At 60.9% G+C, this 21,156-nt stretch overlaps 1 protein-coding gene across 15 annotated transcripts in view; it reads right to left on the bottom strand.

Annotated features, from left to right (window-relative positions):
- Positions 1-21,156, bottom strand: part of EPB41L1 (erythrocyte membrane protein band 4.1 like 1) — a 65,531-nt gene that overhangs the window by 13,893 nt on the left and 30,482 nt on the right. For 10 of the 15 annotated variants that reach the window (XM_031506561.2, XM_021548112.2, XM_021548113.2 and 7 more), the window contains exons 3-16: positions 12,836-13,026; positions 12,082-12,246; positions 11,354-11,458; positions 11,235-11,277; positions 10,494-10,569; positions 10,071-10,289; positions 9,897-9,984; positions 9,502-9,654; positions 8,694-8,791; positions 8,371-8,546; positions 7,706-7,854; positions 7,154-7,189; positions 5,240-5,431; positions 3,998-4,096 (exon numbers count right to left, since the gene is read on the bottom strand). In XM_031506561.2, the coding sequence (XP_031362421.2) occupies positions 3,998-4,096; positions 5,240-5,431; positions 7,154-7,189; positions 7,706-7,854; positions 8,371-8,546; positions 8,694-8,791; positions 9,502-9,654; positions 9,897-9,984; positions 10,071-10,289; positions 10,494-10,569; positions 11,235-11,277; positions 11,354-11,458; positions 12,082-12,246; positions 12,836-13,009 (1,773 nt within the window). In that variant the 5' untranslated portion in view covers positions 13,010-13,026. The remainder of the gene's footprint in view (positions 1-3,997; positions 4,097-5,239; positions 5,432-7,153; positions 7,190-7,705; positions 7,855-8,370; positions 8,547-8,693; positions 8,792-9,501; positions 9,655-9,896; positions 9,985-10,070; positions 10,290-10,493; positions 10,570-11,234; positions 11,278-11,353; positions 11,459-12,081; positions 12,247-12,835; positions 13,027-21,156) is intronic. The other 5 variants (XM_021548121.3, XM_021548123.2, XM_021548124.2 and 2 more) reach the window with 3 other exon arrangements.

Here is a 21,156-nt window from a genome sequence, read left to right as displayed (position 1 = left end):
TACAAAGAGCCTAGCAACTCATTGGTGGAGAGGGGGACTGGAAATAAGGGGCTGATGCCACACTGGGGACTGAGCCAGTGTCCTCTCAGGGGACAGTGCTTTGCTCTGCGTGGTGGCTGCCTGACACAATTGCAATACCTGAGGCTCTGCTGGTGGCAGTGGAGCTCCCAGCAGACACATTAACAACCACCAGGGTCTCTCTGGAGGCCAGGGAACACAGCTGGCTACTCCCTTGTTTTCAGCTGGCTCTGGCAATTCTCAAGGGTGAGATTTCATTAGAAGCAAGGCCCTGGGTTTTGGGCAGCTTCACTCTCAGCTTCATCTATGTGCCCTAAGAATTTGTCAGAATGCCAAGAACACAAGCAGGAAAGAAACCACTGCAAGCCATCAGCAGGGCCCTGTCCCTTCCTACCAGATGCTGAGATTCCCCAAAAGGCCATCCCTCCTTTCCAGCTCACCAGGGACATCTCCTCAGAACCCAGCCATGCTGAAAACGAGTGTTCAGAAACTGTCACCTGTGAAAGGCTCCCTGTGGAGTGTAAAAGACCACGGGCTCAGCAGCAGGACCAAAAAAAGGCCACGGAGCATCCTGCAGCATGGCCACAGCAGGAATGTCACCGTGCTGCTGGCAGGGGACATCAGGTCATTGCTGCCAGGGACACCTTGTACATCCACGGGCTCATCCTGCACATCAGCTAAAGGCCTCATGAGGGCCAAGAACAAAGCGCTGCTAATATCCAGCCACTTTTGGAACAGCAGGTAGGAAATAACTCACAGGAAGAGAGTTTCAGGAGAACATCTGCACCATGAGGCAGCTCAGCCACCCCTGGCACCACAAGAGGAGGGCAGTGCTAGGGCTCCCCATGGGGCTGGCACTGCCCATGGCACAGGCTGCCTGGGCAAAGATGGGCACCAGGATGCACTCCAGACCTAGGGAGGGGACTGCATGTCTGCTCCCCTCCAACCAGGAGCAGCAATCCATGGAAATGTGAGCCTCGCCCCATGCAGGGGGCTAGGGGAGCGTTTGGAGCAGTTGCCCCCAAAATGCACATCTAGTGACTGATACTGGAAAAGGGAAACAGGGGGAGAGGGGAGCAGAGCCAGAGGGAGAGAACGGAAGATAATATTAGAGAAGAGAGAAGGAAAACTAGTTACTAGTGGAAGAGCTCCCAAGGAAATGAGAAGTCAGTGAAAGCCCCCAGCAGAAAAATGCCATTCCCAACTGCTGCTTTCTCTGCCAGGTGCCAAAGGAAGCAGAGCTCCCTCGGCATGGTGCTGCAAGCCCTGCCCCTGCCCTCACTTCAGTCCCCTGCCTGGCCCTGCCCCAGGCTCTGCCAAGATTACATCTGCCCCCAGAAATCCCCAGGAGCCTGCAAGGAAGCACTCAGGGGGCTGTGCTGGGGTACAGCCCATGGGCCTCCAAGAGAACACCCCACTCCTGAGGGCAGGTACCAGCTCCTCAAAGTGCCAGGACATCCACAGGGATGGGCAGCACAGGCACCTTCCTCCTCTGTGCCAGAGGGATCCTTGGCAGGGACTCTGCCCTGGCCAGGCAGCCCCCCTGAGCAGCAGGGTCTGCAGCAGACCTGGTCCTCAGTCCCCTCCAGTATGAGCCTCTCCCACAGCCCCTTACCCTGCACCAGCTGCTTACCCTGGTCCAGCTCCCTTCCTCCACTCCTGCTTCCAGTGCAGCTTGTGTTCCTTCCCAGTTCATGGAACTGGGAACAGAGCCCATCAGTGCCTGCCAGGAGCAGCAGCTGCCCCGGGGTCCTTCCCAGGTGGGTCTGGCCCATGGCAGCAGCATCCCCCTGCCTGGGAGGCTCTCTGGGCTGCTCGGGCACTCATTCCCTCTGCACTCCCTCCTGCTGCTCAGCAGCCATGCTCAGCCAGGACACCACTCACTTTCCTGAGGGTGCAGCAGCTTCTCTCCTGCCCCTGCCCTGCTGTCCCATTGCTGGAGATCTTCCCTGGGCAAAGGGGATGATTTTCTTCAGGCTCCTCTTCTGAGTTAAGGCCCAAAATAAATGTACATCAAGAAGTTTGGCCCCTGGAATGTGTTCATCCATGACAGGACCTATTCACCCAGCCAGGAAAACACCAAAGTTTTAGATTTATTTCTAAATCAGCTTCTTCCTTCTCAGACTCCTGAGATGAGCACAGCCCAGCTAAAGGGACATCCAGCTCCTCCTTGGTGTGATGAGAACTCTACTCTGGAGGGCTCTGGCTACAGCTCACAGCCCTTTGTCTCCAGAGCCTGAGGGCTCTGGGGAATGCTTGGAGCAAATCTCTGGATACTGGGGCACATGCCCCAGGGAAGCAGGGACCTCACGAGCTTTGGAGGTCAGTGGGCTGGAGGATGGAACCACAGCAAAGCTGCCTCTGAAGGGATGATGCTGGGAAGGCTCTGTCCAGAGACCAGCCTTGACCTCTCAAGGGATAAGTGACTTTCACACTTCCTGCCCTCCCTCCCTCCCCATGCATCTCCTCTAGGGACAAGAACAACTGGGAAGGCCATTCCCACTGTGGCCTAGGCAGCACAAGAGACAGAAAGGAAAGAGGACAGCCGGGAGCAGAGACAGCCTCTGCTCCTGCCAACAGGGGCCACAACCTCAGAGAGCCCCAGGCACATGGGGGGGCTTCTCCCCTGGGCATCCTTCAGTGCCCATGCTGCCCTTCTCTGCTTTGTAGGAGACCCAGCTCACCTGAGAGGAAAGCACAGCCTCAGGCAAGGATAATGAGGGAATCAGATGTTGGGAGAAAAGAAGGGTCTGGAGAGGCTCCTGGTACTGCCCAGTCCAGTGTTCCTGTCTTCCAGAGGAGTGGGGACACAGGGCTGGAAGTGACAAACCACCCAACCTCAGTGGGCCTGCAGCCCATGGGCATCAGGGGATCTTCTGGCAGATGAGAGAGCCAGGCTCTGCAAGTGCACTGTCCTTGTGCCATCACACCTCAGGGCCACGAATCTCTCAGGGAGACACAGGCTCTGGCCTGTGGGGATACATGGGGACATGCCAGGGCTGAGTCTCAGTCACAGACGCCTGGAGAGAAACCACAGGTGAGGCCACCTTAGCACCTGTACCCCAGCTCAGGCTGGGCACACCGAGGGCACGACTGACTTAGGAGATGTGTGTGCACTTCACACCTGCTGTTTCTGTCCTCCAGCTCTGAAATAATGGAATGGGGAGGGTGCCAACATGGACCAGGAGATGCTGTTGCTCCGTTGAAGGTGGCATATCCTTGCTGAAGCCCAGGCTGTGCCCAAGCCCTCCCTGACCCCCATCCTGCCTCCTGGGGATTGCTTCAGCCAACCCAGGTTCAGGCTTCTGCCCATGCTAGTGACTTCTGCATGGATGAAGGGACATCCACATGGAGCAAGAGTGTGCCCAGCCTGTCCCCCACCTCTCTGCCTCTCTCTGGGGTGCTCAGGCAGGACAAGTGTCCCAGCACTGCATGCCCCTGGGGCCACTCCTGCCAGAACCAAGACTCAAAACCCAGCCTGCTTCTGCTCAGAGAAGGCACCACTCTTGGCTGTCCCCTCCCTTGAGCTAAACCTGCACACAGGGGGTGCTGAGAGCTCACACCCCACACGCTGACGGAGCGTGACCTGGCTATGAACAGGCATGGGTCTGGGGATGCCCTTTGTCAGGGTGCCTGGGCCCAGGGAGCTCCAGCTGCAGCCAGGACAGCCTGAGGCTGCTGGAGCAGCCACCCAGGTGTCCAGGCCATCGGGTCACCCCTGCCTTGGGGCCCTCAGTACTGGCTCCAGCACAGCCCTGCAGCAGCACTGGGAGCTCTCTCCAGGAACACATCCCAGAGCCCAGCAGGAACAGCCAGCAGACAGGTTTCACCAACAGCCCTGTACTGGGAGGGATCCCGCTATCACCAGAAAGGGGACCCACCCATGGGCAGCTCTGCTCAGAGGGCAAAACACCCCTTGGCAGGCTGGGGACCCCCATGGTGAGGGTGAGAGGTGGGGGAGAAAGGGGATGGTGACAACCTCAGGAGAGGAGACAAGGCTTTTCTGCGTGAAAGACTCCATGCTTAGGGAAGCTCCACGCTCAGATGCAAAATCGTCTAAGGTGTCCTCTTCCATCGTCTGTGCCAACACGGAAACCCCAGCACCCACGGGGAGAGAGAGAGGGAGACAGAGAGACAAAGAGAGAGAGAGAGAGAAAGGGAGAATTTGAGAAGGAATGAAGGAACAAAGGGTGGGCAGGTGGGTGAGCGGATGGATGAATGGATGGAAGGATTGATAGATAGATGGATAGAGGTCACAGCTGTGCCAGCTCTAGATGCTCCATTCACATCTCTGTACTTGATATATTCCATGGTAAAATCAATGTGAGGAAAAGCCCCTCTTCCTCTTCCCAGCCGAGTGCTTTGTGAGGGGCCACAGCCCCCCCTGCAGCCCCAATCTCCAGGCAGTGCTGGGGCCCAGTGGGAACATGGGCACACCCCAAATTCCCCACAGAGCCTGTGCCCTCTCCATGAGAGGAGGCAGCCAGGGCAGAGCAGCACCCACCCTCCTGGAGCTATGTCCCCTGCTGTGGGCACAGCACTGGCTCAGAGCCCTGCCAAGGGACAGCAGGCAGGGAAGGTCCCTGGCAGGGACAGGGCATCCAGGCTGGCAGGGGGACACTCCTGTCACATGCTGCTGCACTGAGTCCAGCAGGGCCCCAGGCCACAGAGCCCAGTTGTGCTACATCCACACCCCTCCAGCACCGGGGGCTCTGTCCTGGTACCCCAATTCCAGCACTCTCCTGTTGTCCCCATGGTCCCAGTGCAAAGCCAGTGTGCAGAATACCCAGAAGGTTTGGAATGCCAGCATGGCACCACTCATCTTCCACCTCCTCCCACCACCCAGGTTCCACTGCTGAGAGCACCATGGGGCACTCCTGCACAGGAGCCTGGTCCTGCTGTGCTGGGGACACCCCTGGGCAGGAACTGCACTGGCCCTACCCCACAGGCTGCTCCTGAGAAGAGTGAGCAAAACCCCATCCCATGGGCCACCAGAGCCAAAGCCCACCTCTCAGGTGCCCCCAAAACCCCTCCAGACAAGGGCTGCTCAGTCTCCTGCAGTGCCCAGGGAGAACCCCCACCACCAGTGAAAATGGTTCAAAACAGAAACAACACCCCTGTCCCCAGCACGTCACTGAGTTTCCTCAGGGCAGCATGGGAGCTGAAGAACTCTTCCCCAGCAGATCCTGATCCTCTCTGGAAGAGAAGCAGCAGAACAAACCTCAGTGGCCTTTTCAGGGGTTCCCTTTGGTGTTTCATCCTCGTGCTTGGGTGAGGAAGAGGCTGGTGAGGAAGGCAGCCTCCTGTCCCGGTCCCTGTGAACCAGTTTGCTGTTAGGCTCCTTCAGGGTCCGCTTCAGCTCATTGATGCTGGCCTGATGCTTCAGCAAAACGTCCTCTGGCTTGTCTAAAAACTTGGGAAGGAGAGAAGAGAGCGATGGTTAAAGCAGCAACCCAGTCCAAAGGGATGGGCAGGGGCACCGGGAGGGTTGGTGTCACACTGGGTTGGAATTTAGGGTCTCAGGAGCCAAATGAGGAGCATAATGGAGCACCATGGTCTGCAGGTCTCACTGTAGGAGAGGGAGGAGCTCTTTCATTGCAGGCAGCAGCAGAACGTATGTAGCAGGTAAAGGGCATGGCATGGCCTGGTGGCATATCCAGGGCTCTGTGTCCTCCTGGGTGGGCACAAGCTAAAGCTTCCTGGAGGGGACACCCAGCTTTCCCTTGGGATCAGCAAGGAATCGGGCACTGCTGGAAACACCAGCAGCCTCTGCTGTTGTCTGGTGCCAGGCACAGAGGGAGCCCAGGCTCTGTCTCAGAAAGGCATTTCTAGCAGAGCTCTGGAGCAGGCTCTGACAAAGGGGTGGAGGCCCAGGGCTGGGCAGGGATGTCCAGCATGGATCCAAGACTGGATCCCTGTGGACCAGCTCAGGGTGGGTGGGTCTGATCTGCTGTGGAGAGAGAACAGCTCAGAGCACTCAGGGGAGAGGAGTCAGGTGTCAGAGTGTGGCTCGGTGAGGGCACGGCGCCAGGGTGCCCCCTCGTCCCGCCACAGAGGTGGGCAAACCGGCTCCCAGGAGGAACCTGGCTTCTGCCTCCAACCCAAACCCAAAGCCCTCCTGAGGTGCAAAAGGAGGCCCCCAAACACCTCCCTCGTACCTCCTCGGCAACAGAACAGAGACCCGTGAGAGTCCCAGGAAAAGCCCAGCCAAATTTTCCAGACGCAGAAGGCTCAGCAGAGCTCAGGAAAAGTCCCGCCCTGGCCCTGCATGTCCGAGCTGAGGAGGGCTCAGGTGTGCCCACCTCTGGGCTGGGCGCAGCACATGCACATGCAGTGGGCAAGCGATGAGGCGGGCGGGGTCGGGGCCGGTGCCCACCCCCGGTGGGGCTGCACAGGGAGCCTGGGCGGTGTCGGCACGGCCAACCCCACCCCTGGCCGTGCTCGCTCCCATTGGCAGCTCCAGCTGGGATTCTGCCCACAAAGGGGATCCCCCAGAGAGCAGCCCTGGGTTTGAGGCCAGGACAAATTGCTCCTGATGGGGCCACCACAGGCACAATTTGTGCAGGGAGGGTTCAGCCTCCCTCTCTGCTCAGCCCCTCTCAGGGTCGGCAGGCACAGGGCTGGTGTGAGTGCTGGCTCCCCCAGGCAGCTCAAAGCCTCTTGGCCCTTGTGGGGTGGGATGGCAGCCACAGTGCTTGGGGAGCCTTAGCCCAGCTCTTCGGGGGCTGCAGGAGAGCTGGGCAGGGGGGGATGAGGCAGTTTGGGTCAGGCAGGAGCAGAGCATGGGTTGGGTGCCAGCAGGAGGATGGGACTAGCTCCACAGGAGAGGAGACACAAGGTGAGGACATGGTAGGGTCAGGAACACAAGCAGAAGCCAGGTCATCCCAATGGGCCAGGGGCTGTCCTGCCCTTGGGAGGGCTCTTGCTCACAGGCACGATCAGGACCACCTTACTTAGTGGGATAGAAGATGCCACAGCTGATCCCAGCTGCCTGTTCCTCGGGCTCCTCCAGCACCCAACCCCCGGCCCGGAGCATCTTGTATTCCAGTAAATAGGGTGACAGACGGACTTGTTTTGGGAAGGATGGACAATATGATGGACCAATGAGGACTAAGATACTCCAGAGAGAGAATACCTCCTGCTTGTGCCTGGGGGTTGTTTCGTGCTCCGGCTGGCAGCAAAGAGAGAGTTAAAAGTAACCAGCAGGGTCAGTTGAGGGCACTTGTCACAAACACCACAGTTAAGCTGATAGGCTGGTAGGGACCCCCCCTCCCCTCCCAGCATGGGGCTGAAATGGGCTGGGACAGCCCAGGGACCAGGGCAGGGTGGGGTGGGCTGTGCCCAAGCAGTGATGGGCACTGATATGCTCAGCCTGTCCCCATCCCTGTCCCAGAACCGGGCTGCTCCCAGGTCCAGCCCTGCCTGGGGATGAGCCTTGAGACCACATGGAGGGCTCTGGGGAATCCAAGTTAAGATGAACCCCTGTGACAGCTCCACTTCCACTGGTGGGGCCAAGAGCCACATCCAAAGGGTCCCACCAGCCTGGGGCACAGTTGACACCAACAGGGCTGCAGGGACCCTGCCCCGAGGTGACCCTTCCTGCCTGCAGCCCAGCCCTGCTGCCTGTGCCCGGGACCTGTCCACCTACTCCTCCACCCCCACCCTCTTCTGCCCACCTCAGCTGTACCTTCAGTTCCTTGATCTTTGTCGGGGTGGTCACCTCCTCATCCTCTGTCTCAGAGCGTCTCCTGCTGCCAAACTCACTGTCCTCATCCTGCTTCTCACCCTCAGGCCCGGCGTCGTGGTTCTCGCTGACAGAGGCTGGGCGCGAGAACTCTGCCCACGGAGGACAGCCAGGTCACTGCAGCCCTACCACCCTGCTCCTGCCCCAGCCCCCAGCCCCCAGCCCCTGCCAGCTATGACAGCCAGGTCACTGCAGCCCTGCAGCCCTGCCACCCTGCTCCTTCCCCAGCCCCCTGCCAGCTCTGACAGCCAGGTCACTGCAGCCCTGCAGCCCTGCCACCCTGCTCCTGTCCCAGGCCCCCTACCCTTGCCAGCTCACACCTGGGGCAGGTAGTCCCAGGGGTCCCAGGTTACAGGGGAGCGGGTGATGTGTCCCTGAGCTGCCTGACCCCAGCCCTACCATGTCCCCCTGTTCATGCACAGTCTGAGCTACCCCTTGGGGTGGGGCCAGCCCCTGTGCCAGGGGGATGAGGCTGGGGACAGTCTCCAGAAGAAAGCCTGATGCTGCTATGACCCCTCACAGCGAGGCTGGGCAGCTTCCCCTGTCCCTGCCAGTGCAGCAGTGGCCCCTGTCCCTGCCAGTGCAGCAGGGTCCCTGTCCCCCCGTACCTCCGTCCAGGCTGCGGGACATGGTGTAGCGTTTGCTGGAGGAGCGCTCGAAGAAGGGCGCGGGGCGGTCGATGAGGGCGCTGGCCTGGCGCGTCTGCGCCTGCGTGCGCCCGCTGTACCGAAACTTGGAGCCCATCACCAGGAAGCCCTTGGGGGGTGGCTCTGGGGACACCAGCCTAGGGAGCACAGGGGTGGGATGGTGTCAGTGAGCCTCAGTCAGGCCCCCTGGCACTGCTCCCCACGTGCACCCACTGCAGCAGAAGCAGGAATGTGTCTGCCTCCAGGAAAGAAGGCCTGGAGAAGGTCTAGAGAAGGTGCCTCACCTGAAGAAGGTGTGATGCTCTATGCAGACCTTCCAGAGCCTCTTGGCTGAGCGGTGGTTGGGCAGCTTGAAGCCAATGGTGCTCTCAAACTGTTCGTACTTGGGGGAGAGAGAGACAGGCTGTTACAGGCACATCCTGCCCTGGGTAAACATGCCAGGACCTTGCCAAGATCCTCAGGTTCCCCTGGCAGGAGCTGTGACCATGCAAAAAACCCTCAAAAATCTTATTCAAGTCCATGGTAGGATGGTCCATGCCCAGCAGAGTGATGGGATACACCTCACACCTCTGGCTAAGCACTTTCCTCAGCAGTAAATGGCTTTTCTGTGCAAGACAAACTCCCTCAAGAAACGAAAAGTTTTTACAGCTGCTTTGGTCAGAGGGCATCACTCCCACATGTGCTGTCCTTGCCCTCCAGCTTGCTGGTACATGTGAGTGGAAATGCGTTTTCCTACCATAAATGAATGAAAATAAAGACTGAAAACGAATGAAAAAATCTTGTGAACATGTGACAAAAATGGCCCTCAACCTCCATTCCTGGACAAGCTCCCTATACCAGGGAGCAGCAGGGTCCTATACACTGTGACCAGCAGGGTCACAGTGTCTGTCAGGGATGGGATCCTGGCATCCCTCAGCTGCTGAAGTCACTAGAAAACACAAATGAAAATCCATGCCACAGGAAATGTGCTCTCTTGGCCAGCATGGTCATAAATGTGGGATCCTTGGAGCAGAGGCCAGAGCCAGGTGAGGAAATCCTCACCATCAGCCTCAGGACAGGTACCCAGAGGCTGCACCAGCACCTGGCACCCACCTCCCCCGGGCGGATCTTGATGTAGAAGTTGCTCCTCTTGTAGGAAATCTTGAGGATCTTGGGCCAGGCGAAGCGGTTGATGCGCAGCCGGTCCCTGTAGATGAGGAGGCCATTGGCGCAGACGCCCAGCATGATGTCTATGCCCTCTGAGTCCTGGAGGGGACAGGAGGGGACAGGTCAGCAGCTTGGCAAGAGCCAGCGTGGCCAGCAGTGCCACCTCCCTCCTGCAGAGTGCTGGCTGGCAGAGGGAACCCTGAACCCCAGGCTGGTGGAGTTTGATCTCTGATGCTTCTCTGGTGCCACTCAAAGCCATGCCAGGAGCCTTCCCTACAGGAGGAAAGTGGGCAGGAGCAGGCTGGGAAGGGGCAGTGCTCTGACAGCCCCCAGCCCTGTACCTTGGCGTGGTGGAGGTCCACCCCGTACATGGAGAGCTTCTTGGCATTCTCCAGGAAGTGGATCTCTGCTTCCCCGGGGGTCATTCCCCTGCAGGGAAACAGAGAGGGGGAAACGTGGCTGGGCGCCCCAGGGGCATGGGGCAGCTGTCCATGCTGTACCCTCCCAGGGCTCACCGGTAGGTCTTGTGCAGCTCCATGATGCGCTCCTCCAGCTCCCGCGTCTGGTTGGGGGCGAAGCGCAGCTCGCTCACGTAGTTGCCCACATGCTCCTCGGTGTCGTGGTCACCCAGCTCGGCCTGGACAGCGTAGGAGCCCAGCAGGGCATGGGTGACAAAGGAGCAGGGCAAGCGCCCCGTGATGATGTCAGCACGGAGCTGCAGGCACAGGTAGTATCTGCAGGAGGGGCAGGCGGTCAGACTGAGGCAGGGCAGCAGGGTGGGGTTCCCCACGAACCAATCTGGTGCATCCCAGGGCAGGTTTGGGCTCTCCAGGAAGGAGACTTGTGCACCCTGCAGCAGGCTGGGATTCCCTGGGAAGGAATCTGATGCCCTCTGGAGCAGGCTGCGACTCCCTGGGAGGGAAGCCCATGGTCCTCACCTGGTGATGTCCTCTGTGAGCTGGGCAGGGTCTGGAGGGTAGAACTTCACAGTGAAGGCAAAGTTCCAGGGCCCGCCTAGGGAGGGGAGAGAGCAGTTCAGGACAGCACCCACCAGGCTGCATGCAGGACACAGGAGCATGCATGTGTCCACTGAAAATCCTGCTGCTCCCTACAAGCCTTGCACAGGGCAGGGACAAGAGGGCTCCAAAGGCTGCCAGGGGCTCAGCCTTTGGGACTCCAGCACAACTTTTGGGGAATTCTCCCCAGAGAGCTGGGGACAGCAAAGCATCACAATGGCAGGAGCCACCAGTTTAGTGCCCCAGTAAAAGCCTCCTCTATCCCAGAAGGTGACACCTTGGGCAACAGCTCTTCTGCCATCCCAGCAAGGCAATACCATGGCAAATACACCCCAGGACCTGTCTCAGCAAGGCCCCCCACTCTCCCTACCATCCATGTCCTCCCTGCATGGGGCAGGCAGTGCCCAGAGCAGCACCAAGTCTCAGACAGTTCTCCACTGGCCCAGACGGAGTCCTTTGTCCCCTCGCCTCTCACGAGTAAGAGAAGAGGTGAGTAATAAACAGCTGAATGAGCAACAGCGTCCCTGTCCCCAGGCCAGCTGCCAAAGGTCCCCTTCAGGGCAGGAGGGGAGGTGACCTGCCACAGGACAGCCACACTGAGCCATCCAAGAGCCGCACGGGACACCCCGGGCTGGGGAGGATGGACCCTGCCCAGGCACTTACTGCGGATCTGCTTCTTGATCTCCTTGGAGGGGTCCAGCCAATTCTGCAACGAGGAGACAGCAGGTCAGTGGGGCCTCCACCTTGGAGGGGGTGGCTGTAGAGGGACCCCCCGTGCTTACCTTCTGGCTGTCTGAATCACAGAAGGTGAGGCCGAAGTAGTCCTTCTCCAGGAGGTTGAGGTGCTCGCACACCATGTCAAAGAGCACCTGGCCTCGGGCGTGTTTCTGTCGGAGACATGGACAGGATGATGGTCAGCTGGTCCCTTGTGCTCCTGGACACCCTCCAGGTGACCACCAAAACATGCTCTCACCCAGTGTGGACTTCACCACATCCCAGCCTTGCAGCCCCAGGATCACCTGTATGTCCCAGCACCAGGGCACCCAGGTCCCAGGGCTGCAAGGATGGGCTCCTGGTGGCAGTGGTGGCTGGATCCCCCAGCATAGGAGAGCCACCAGGAGCCAGGAGCATGTGAAGTGATGGACAGCACCCTTGGTGCAGCCACTGACAGGTGCATGTCTCCTCTGTCCCATCCTGCAGCCACTGACAGGTGCCTGAACTGCCAGGCAGAGCTCTATCCCCAGCCACTAAGCTTCTGACAGACTGTTTTCTCTTATGAGTAGCAGCCAAATTTGGTTTCACTGGGCTAATATTCCCTGCAAGGGTCTTTCTTTCCAGATTTTTAACTAATTCTGAATTTTCAACTTAAATTCTGTGTGTGTTTTTCTCTAGGACAGAAGTACTACAAAGCTGTTCTAGGATGAGTCCCATCCTTCAGGACTCTCTGGACTGGGCATGGGAGTGTACCCTCCTTGGTGCCAGCACAGATGCCCCAAATCTGGGGACTCACCTCCACCTCACACTCGTACTCGGATGCATCGAGCAGCGTCACCCTGCACAGGGCACTCTTCACTTTCTTAGTGGTTTTCTGAGGTGACTTCTGGGTCTTGCTGGGAGTTGTTTTGTCAGAGAGCCCATCGGTCTCACTGTAGTCCTTGTCCTCCATGTCTGTGCCCTGGAGCAGGGACACACAGAGGGTTTTACCTGGCACCGCTGCCGAGGCACACACGGGCAGAGGGGGAAGGCTCTGCACAGCAGAGCAGGGCAGCTGCCCACGGACCGTGCCCAGCCAGGGCCAGCTCCACCAACCCGCACTGCCAGCACAGCCCAGCTCCCTGGAAAATGGACACCTGGGTCAATTCGGCACTCAAATCCTCCCTGCCCAGCCACCAGGGCAGCAGCTCATCTCCCAGCAGCTCCACGGCTGCAGCCAGGGCAGCTCAGCCGGGCCGGGGCAGCTCAGCCGGGCCGGGCAGCTCAGCCGGGCCCGGGCAGCTCAGCCGGGCCGGGCAGCTCAGCCGGGCCGGGGCAGCTCAGCCGGGCCGGGACAGCACTCCCAGCCGGAGGGGCCGGCAGGGCCGGTCCCGGCGCCCCGGCTCGCCTGGCTACACACAGCCCGTCCGCTGCAGGGCGGAGCGGGCAGCGGGGCGGCGGCGGAGCGCGGCCGGCGCCGCCTGAGGGGGCCGGGCCCGCCGCCCGCACCGCGGCCCCGCCCGGGCCGCTCCTGCCCGTCCCCTCTCACGGCCCCCGCCCAGCCCACTCACCGGCTCCGTGGTTCGGCTGTCCGGCTGCGCCCCCAGCTTCTCATTGGGGTCGGTGTCGCGGCCGGCGGGGCTGGGCGCGGCCGCGGGGCCCGGGGCGGCCGCCTCCAGCGGCTGCGGCGGAGCGTCCTCCTGCGCGTTCCTCACCGCCGAGCCGGGGCCCGTCTCCGTTGTCATGACCGCCGGTCAGCGCGCTGTGCCGCCGGGGAGAGACAGCGGCGGTCACCGGGGCCGGGGAGCTGCCCGGGCGCCGCCGGGGATGCCCCGGCTGCTCGGGGGAGGCGGGACAGGCCTGGGATGTGCCCATCTCTGCCTCACACGGACCCACTGCCAGAGCCCTGGCCCTGTCCATGCACAGATCCACTGCCAGAGCCCAATCCTTCCCACTGCCCGAGCCCGATCCCTGTCCATGCACAGATCCACTGCCAGAGCCCTGGCCCTGTCCATGCACAGATCCACTGCCAGAGCCCGATCCCTGTCCACTCACAGATCCACTGCCAGAGCCTTGTCCCTGTCCACTCACAGATCCACTGCCAGAGCCCTGGCCCTGTCCATGCACAGATCCACTGCCAGAGCCCAATCCTTCCCACTGCCCGAGCCCGATCCCTGTCCATGCACAGATCCACTGCCAGAGCCCTGTCCATGCACAAATCCACTGCCAGAGCCCTGTCCCTGTCCATGCACAGATCCACTGCCAGAGCCCTGTCCCTGTCCACTCACAGATCCACTGCCAGAGCCCTGTCCCTGTACACTCACAGATCCACTGCCAGAGCCCGATCCCTGTCCACTCACAGATCCACTGCCTGATCCCTGTCCACTCACAGACCCACTGCCAGAGCCCAATCCTTTCCACTGCCCGAGCCCAATCCCTGTCCATGCACAGATCCACTGCCTAATCCCTGTCCATGCACAGATCCACTGCCAGAGCCTGGCTCCCTGTCTGTGCCAAGAGCTGGCTTTGCAAAGGGCTGGTGTCAGCAGCACAGGACACCAGGATTTCATACGCTGAGCTGGAGGACAAGAGCCAGCAGTGGAGAGGGACACAGTGACAAGGACCCACCTGGTCATGCCCCATCCCTGAACAGCAGGCAGTGGGGCTGCTCTGACCCCCTTCTCCCACACCCCTGCACCGGCTGGAACCTTCACTTGGTGTTTTCTCCAAGTGGGTGGACAAGGCAGGCTGTGAGTCAGGGGAAAGGCTGCAGTGACACAGGAAATGGCAAACACGGACAGCTCCACAGCTCGCATCCGGGCTGGCTGGTTTGCTCCCCTCTGGCTGCCCCAGCAGCAGCAGCAGCACGCTGGGTTCCCACGGCCAGCCCAGGACCCTGTGGATTCCTGCCTCCAGCCCCAGCTGCCTGAAAAACAAACCCAGGGCCAGGAACAGGGAGGGAAAGGCACTTTCCATACCGAGATGCTCAGCAGCGTGTTTTTGGAACCTTTATGGTTTGGAAACCTTTTATGCCACAGCATGGGCTAGCAAGGTGTCCTGGGAGTGTCCACACTCCACAGATCATGGAGCACCCTTTGGACCATCACTCATTCTCCACTCAGGCTGCTCAAGCCCTGCCAACTCCCCACCAGGCCATGTCCAGCTGGGCAGCACCTGCTGGGATTGTCCCTACCTGAGTCTGAGGGCTGTGGCTGCACAAGGTGGCTCAGTTGGAGCATCTGTGACCCTGTGGTCATACCACCCAGCCTGGCCACAGAGCAGCCACACTAGCAGCCCTGAGTAATGTAATGCCTGCAGATCCTGTTCTAATTCCAAACCCTGCCATGGGCAGGGACACCTTCCATTGTCCCAGGCTGCTCCAAGCCCCATCCAGTCTGGCCTTGGACACTTCCAGGGATCCAGGGGCAGCCACAGCTGCTCTGGGCACCCTGTGCCAGGGCCTCAGCACTCTCACAAGGAAAAACTTTTCTCCAGTATCCCATCTAAGCCTGCCCTCTGGCAGTGAGAAGCCATTCCCCCTTGTCTTGTCCCTCTATCCAATGTCCAAAGTCCCTCTCCAGCTCTCCTGGAGCTCCTTTAGGCACTGGAAGGGGCTCCAAGGTCTCCCTGGAGCCTTCTCTTCTCCAGGTGAACACCTCCAGCTCTCCCAGCCTGTCCCAGAGCAGAGGGGCTCCAGCCCTTGGAGCATCTTTGTGGCCTCTCTGGACTCACTCCAGCAGCTCCACATCCTTCTGATGTTGGGTCCCCAGGGCTGGAGGCAGCTCTGCAGGTGGGGTTTCACCTGGGTGGGCAGAGGGGCAGAATCTCCTCCTCACCTCTGCCCACACTGTGTGATCAGCCCAGGGCAGGATTGGTTTCTGGGCTGTCAGTGCCCATGGCAAGGTCACATCCAATTTGTCACCACCAGCACCCCCAAGTCCTTCTCCCAGGACTGCTCCCCACCCACCAAGCCCCAGCCTGTGCTGGTGCTTGGGCTGCCCTGACCCAGGTGCAGGAACTTGCACTTGGCCTGGTTGAACTCCATGAGGTTCACGTGAGCTCCTCCAGGCTGCCCAGGACCCTCTGGGTGCCCCATCCCTGGTGGATCCACTGCACCGCTCAGGCTCAACTCAGTGTCACCAAGACTCACAAAGAAACCCATCCCACACCACAGCTCCTGTCCCACTGCTGCCCTTCAGGTGTCCTCAGCCGTGGGAAGATGTGAAACCTTCCCAGGAAAATGACTAAAACTGGCTCTGGGGGTGGAGGGAATGGAGAGGAGGTGATGGAGAAGACAGGGAGTCAAGCCTACGCCTTCCGCCGGATTTGCAGCTGGGAGATCCCAGGAACGTTCCCCTCCTGTGCCTGCGCCGGCTGCGTGGTCACCAAGAGGCCTCAGTTCACACCCAGAGGCCCAGGATGTCAGCCCCTTGTGCCATGGCCATGACAGGCCACACAACCCACCCTGAGCAGCATCAGCTCCTCCTGACAGACCCCACCGCTCAGCCAAGGCCACCAGGAGCTTTCAGGGGTCACCAGTGGGTTGTTTTTTCCACAGAGGAAAAAGGGCTGCTTTTTTCCACTGCAAATTCAAGCAGCTGCTCACTCCAAGCCCTGGTCCCTGTGTGGATCACTCCCAAGCACTTCCACTTGGATGTCAGTGTGTGAATTTTTAATCAGCGTGAAATCTCTAAAATGACAATGCATCACTTTGGGCCAAAAACATGCTGAGTTTTTCACTTGACATTTCTAAACTTTCTGCCCTGCAGTGATCTCTGGGGAAATGAGGGGGTTTCTTAAGCATAGTAAACTGAGAATTCATCCCACTTCACTTCTGAATCTTGAGCTCCAGTTCCAACCTTCTGATGGTGCTCCAGGAACCCGACCCCAGGGACTGCCTTCCAGCTGAAGCCAGCGAGAGCATGGCACAGGAGTGCCAGGGTGGCAGAGCTCTGCTAAGGGAGCCTGGCAAATCCCCAGGGACAATCTCCCAGCTCCCAGGGCAGGGAATCCCTCAGTCTCTGGCCTCAGTCATGCTGGGGAGGCTCTGGTCCCTACCCAGGGTCATTGCTGGGGAGGAGGAGCACAGGAGCATTGCAGAGGAGATGTTTGAGAGAGCCAGGGCTGGCAGGGGCAGTGGTGGCAGGCATGGCCCTGCTGCAGCTGAGCCCTGCAGCTGCACAGCCCTGATGGAGGGACCACGCTGGCACTGCCACGCTCCCGGGCACAGCCACAAGGGCCGCATTCAGGAGCCGTTCCTGGCCTGCCCTGGGACTGACTGGGAAGGCTGGGGCTCCTCCAACACTGCCACTCACCCCAGTGCTGCTGCAGCCCACGACCAGCCCCAGCCTGGCAGCACCAAGCTCCTGGGGACTGTGGCACCTACAGTGGAACGCTGTCACTCTCTGTGGCAGACTGGTCACCTCTGCACTCACCTGCACCCAGGGCTGTGGGAGATGGACACCAAGGCCCACATGAGCTCCAGCACCCCGGGGGCACCTGCAGGCTCCGCAGGGACCTGAGTACACTCAGGGTGAAACCCGTCCAGCCCCTTGTCCCTCTTTTTTCCCATGGCCTCTCCCAAGGCCCTCAAGAGCTGCAGAAGGAGATGCTGCCCTGGGAGCAGCTCTGTGCCATGGGCAGGAGCTGTCCCTGATATGAGGGGGCAGCACAGCACACACAGGGAGCAGCAGCCCTGCCCATCCTACAGCACCTTCCTTATGCAAACTCAGCTCCTGCTGTCCCAGCAGAGACCCCAGTGTGGAGGCCATGGGTTCAGGAAGGACACAGGTCCCAGAGTGCTGCCAAAGGGACAATTCCACTGAAATGTCTGCCGTCACAAAGCTGTAAAAGAGGTTTACACAACTACAGTGAACTTGATGGAGTTCTAAAGTTATTTCTTTCTAAATACTTCCTACAGTGGGAGCAGGACCCCACCCCTCTGGGCACCAGCCCTCCCAGCACCCAGCCTTGCTCATGCCTGTCCCACTGGAGCAAATCCTGTGCTGAGGCTGTTGGAGGCAGTGGTCACAAACCCCCAGAGCCTGCTCTGCGCAGGGCAGTGGCCAAAGGACTCCTCCTGGCACCACAGTCCCTGGTGCCCCATGCCGAGTTTTCAGCAAGGGCGAGTTTTCAGCACAAGCCCAGTTTCCAGCAAGGGCTGGCTCGATCCCGCTGCAGCTGGAGCCCAGGGCTGGGGGTGCTCTCCTCAGGGGAGAGGGCTGGAGCCGGATGGAGCTCCAGGCTCCCCGATGGAGCTCCTGGCTACAGGAACAGGCAAGTGGGAACGGTGACTGCAAAGGAAGCCTCAGCGGGATCAGAGGCAGACCTGCTTGTCATGCTTGGAATCTCCTCCCATCATCTCCCTGCCTGCTCCTCCTCCCCTTGGTGTTTTCCTCCTCCTTCCCCTTCAGGCCCGAGTGTGGATTTCCCAGCTGCTTTGCCCCAGCACTTTCCCAGCATCTCCCAGCTCCAGGCGCTGCAGCGCTCCTCTCGCAGCGCCTTCCCTTCCCCTCCCTGCAGCCTGCCCAGTCACTCCCAGCCGCCGGGCTGCTCTCCAAGGCTGAGCATCCCCCTTTTCTCCCGGACTCCCCCTTGCGCTCCTCGCTCCCTGCAGAGGCTCTGCCCATCCACGAGGCTTCACTCCGGAGCATCTCGGTCCCCGGCCAGCAGCAGCCGCCTGCTGAGTGCCCGAACGGGGCTCCACCAGCTCCAGCTCAGGTGGGGAGCACAGACACGGGTGACAACACAGACACCTCCACCCCTACCCCTGCCAAGGGCCCGTGGGGCTGATGGTGGCAGCAAAGCCCCCATCGCATTGTGGGATCACACTGGGGACAGATGCTGCCACAGAGACACAGGGACAGGGGGCACCCTGTGGGGGTGGCAGTGGCTGCATGGCGCGGGGCAGTGGCTGCAGACACCTGCCAGCCCCCAGGCAGAACAGAGATGCTCACTGGGACTGTGGCACCCAGCACCCCAACTGAGCAGGGCTGAGCTGGCAGGGGACAGGGGCACAGGCAGTACTTTGCAGCCATCCTGGAAACCTGAGGGGAGCCCGGCGGGGAGTCCTGGGAATCCTTCACACAAACAGCAAACGAGGAAAGCAGCCCCAAAGCCCCGACAGCACACAGCATCCTGAGCCCCAGTGCCACCCCTGGGACCTCACCCCCCAGGCATGGGACACACAGATCCCCAAACCACTCCGCAGTGCAGCCTGAGAGTTCTCCTGTGCTGCTCTGCAGCAGGGCCAGAGGATCATGAGCTGTTTATGGTGAAGGGGGGGGGATCAGAAACACAGGGGATCCCCTGCTTCTGGAGACTGAACCCTGATCTCCTCACGGGGCACTGGCAGGGGCAGAGCTCTGCAGTGTCCCGAGCTGTAAAAGTGCCCCGTCGCAGAATCATAGAACCGTCAAGTTTGGGAAAGACCTCTAAGATCAAGTCCAAGCGCCCCCATCGCCCCCAGGCTCCAGGAGCCGCATCCTCCCCAGCCATCCCCAGGCACCCGCTACAGGCTTAACGCAGGGCAGCAGCGGCAGCGGGGCCGAGCATCGCGCAGCGCCCACGGGGGGCCCTACCTGGGTGCCAGCTGCCCATGGCTCCGGCTCGGCTCAGCCCGGCTCGGCTCAGCCCGGCTCGGCTCAGCCTGGCTCGGCTCAGCCCGGCACGGCTCAGCCCGGCACGGCTCAGCCCGGCTCGGCTCAGCCCGGCTCGGCTCAGCCCGGCACGGCTCAGCCCGGCTCGGCTCAGCCCGGCTCGGCTCAGCCCGGCTCGGTTCGTCCCGCCGGGCTGGCGCTGCATCCGAGGCAGCGCCTTCTGCAGAGCCGCCTCTTCCCACGCCCCGCGCAGTGACGATGGATGAACGTGCACTGCAGCCGCAGCCGGCCTGGGATGGGACGGGACGGGACGGGATGGGATGGGATGGGATGGGATGGGATGGGATGGGATGGGATGGGATGGGATGGGATGGGATGGGATGGGATGGGATGGGATGGGATGGGACGGGACGGGATGGGAGCTGGGAGCGGGGCTGCCTCCCCGGCCCAGCGCCGGGTGCCCTCCCGGGCGTGCCGGGCGCGTCCCCCGGGATGCCGGTGCCAGCCCCACCGCTCCCCGTCCCCGCAAATTCCTGACTCATCCCGGCCCGGGCACTCCTGCCGGGATCCTTCCCTGCGGACCCCCGGCAGGGAAGGAGAGCTCGGCTGCACATCCCTATGCCTAGGTAACCTGGCAGTGTCCTGCGCTCCCCAGCCCTGCCCTGGGTCCTGGGGCAGCAAACACTGCGCTGCCATCCTAACCCAGCACTCCGCTCGCCTCAGGATGGGCCGAGCTGTCCCAGCAGGGCGGCCGAACAGAGGCTCTGTCACCCAGGGTGAAGGGCCGAGCGTGGCACCCGGCACATCCCTGTCTCCGGGCACGCGTGCCCCGCTCTTCCCCTGGGAGGGACAGCACCAGGAGCAAACACGGGAGGGAAACTCTGCAGGGTGCTCGCAGCCCACAACACAACGGGAGTTCCTGCAGCCCTGACCCTGCCGGGCAGAGGGACAGCTCCTGCTGGCAACGGGAACACCTGGAGCACAGGCAGGGACATGGGCGGGGGCCCGGGGGGCAGGCAGGGACTGGGGTACCCTGACCAGCTGTGGGCAGCCTGCTGGGAGCAGCGGTGCCCAGGCAGGGCCCACCAGTTCCAGCACCCGCTGATGGGAGTCCCGGGCATGCCAAGCCATCGGGAGCCAAAGGGGACAAAGCACAAGTCTGAGGACTTGCTGGGAGACCCCCTCAGGCTCTGGCTGTCAGGGTACAGGCACTCACTGTGTGGGTGACTATGCTGGATGCAAAAGGAGAAACCCAGATTGCCTAGCTGCTCACCAGTATGAGCTCCCCAAGTGGTACCCATGGGTTGGGATGCTCATGGACTGCCCCCCCAGTCAAGAACATCAGCCCTGGGGGAACCAGATGGGCAGGGAAGGGGTCCCAGCCCCCACAGCCCTCCCTCTGAGCCCTCCCCGAGGCTGAGCACCTTCACAGGGGCTCCTGAGCCACTGAACTGGGACAGCCCAGGGGTCCCATTCTGAAACACAGAAGCCTGCAGCCAGGGAGAGCCAGGAATCCCACTTCCCAGCAAACTCATACTCCTTGCCTGCTCAGCAGCCTAATCTGACACCTCAGCAGTGCAATTCCCACAATTCAGGCAGGCCTGCAGTGGGGCCTGCAGCTCCCCCACACCCTGCAGCCCCCATGGGAGCATGCACCGTGCCCAGGCAGCCTCAGCATCCCAGATGGCACTGCCAGCCCTGAATCTCTCCCTTTCCCAACTCTCCAGGAGGGTGCAGCCACTGCTGCTCAGCACTGGTCAGGCCTGGTATCACCCACAACTGAACAGAGTCTGGCTCCAGCAGGTAGCCTGGGGAAAACAAGGGCAGGAAGGCCCTTCCCTCCATCCCTGGCAGCAAGCAATAGATAGAGGGGCTCAGGCTCTGGCCTGGCTGGAAGGGACCCACTGCATTCACAACCCACTAACTGCAGAGAGGCCTGTGGAAACTCCTCTTCACTCCAAAGATCTTGAGAAGTGTGGTCTGGCACTGGCACAGGCTTCCAGGGCAGTGGTGGAGTCACCATCCCTGGGGGAATTAAAAGACGGATGTGGCACTTCGGGGACATTGTGTGAGTGGTGGCCTTGACAGAGCAGGGTGAAGGGTTGGACTTGGCACACAGAATTCCTTTCCAGCCTCTGTGGTTCCATGGTGAACCCTGGTGAGATCCCCCAGGGTGCACAAGGACACCCACAGGTTCCAAAGGGAGTCTTGCTGGCACTTGGGCCTTGTGGCATCAGCGCTTTCACCATGCCCAGGGAAGACCCACTGTGCCCTGCTGAACCCCTGCACACTGC

This window comes from Lonchura striata, chromosome 17, assembly GCF_046129695.1.
Source record: "Lonchura striata isolate bLonStr1 chromosome 17, bLonStr1.mat, whole genome shotgun sequence".
Taxonomy (NCBI): domain Eukaryota; kingdom Metazoa; phylum Chordata; class Aves; order Passeriformes; family Estrildidae; genus Lonchura; species Lonchura striata.
This window is presented reverse-complemented; position numbering and strand designations above follow the sequence as displayed.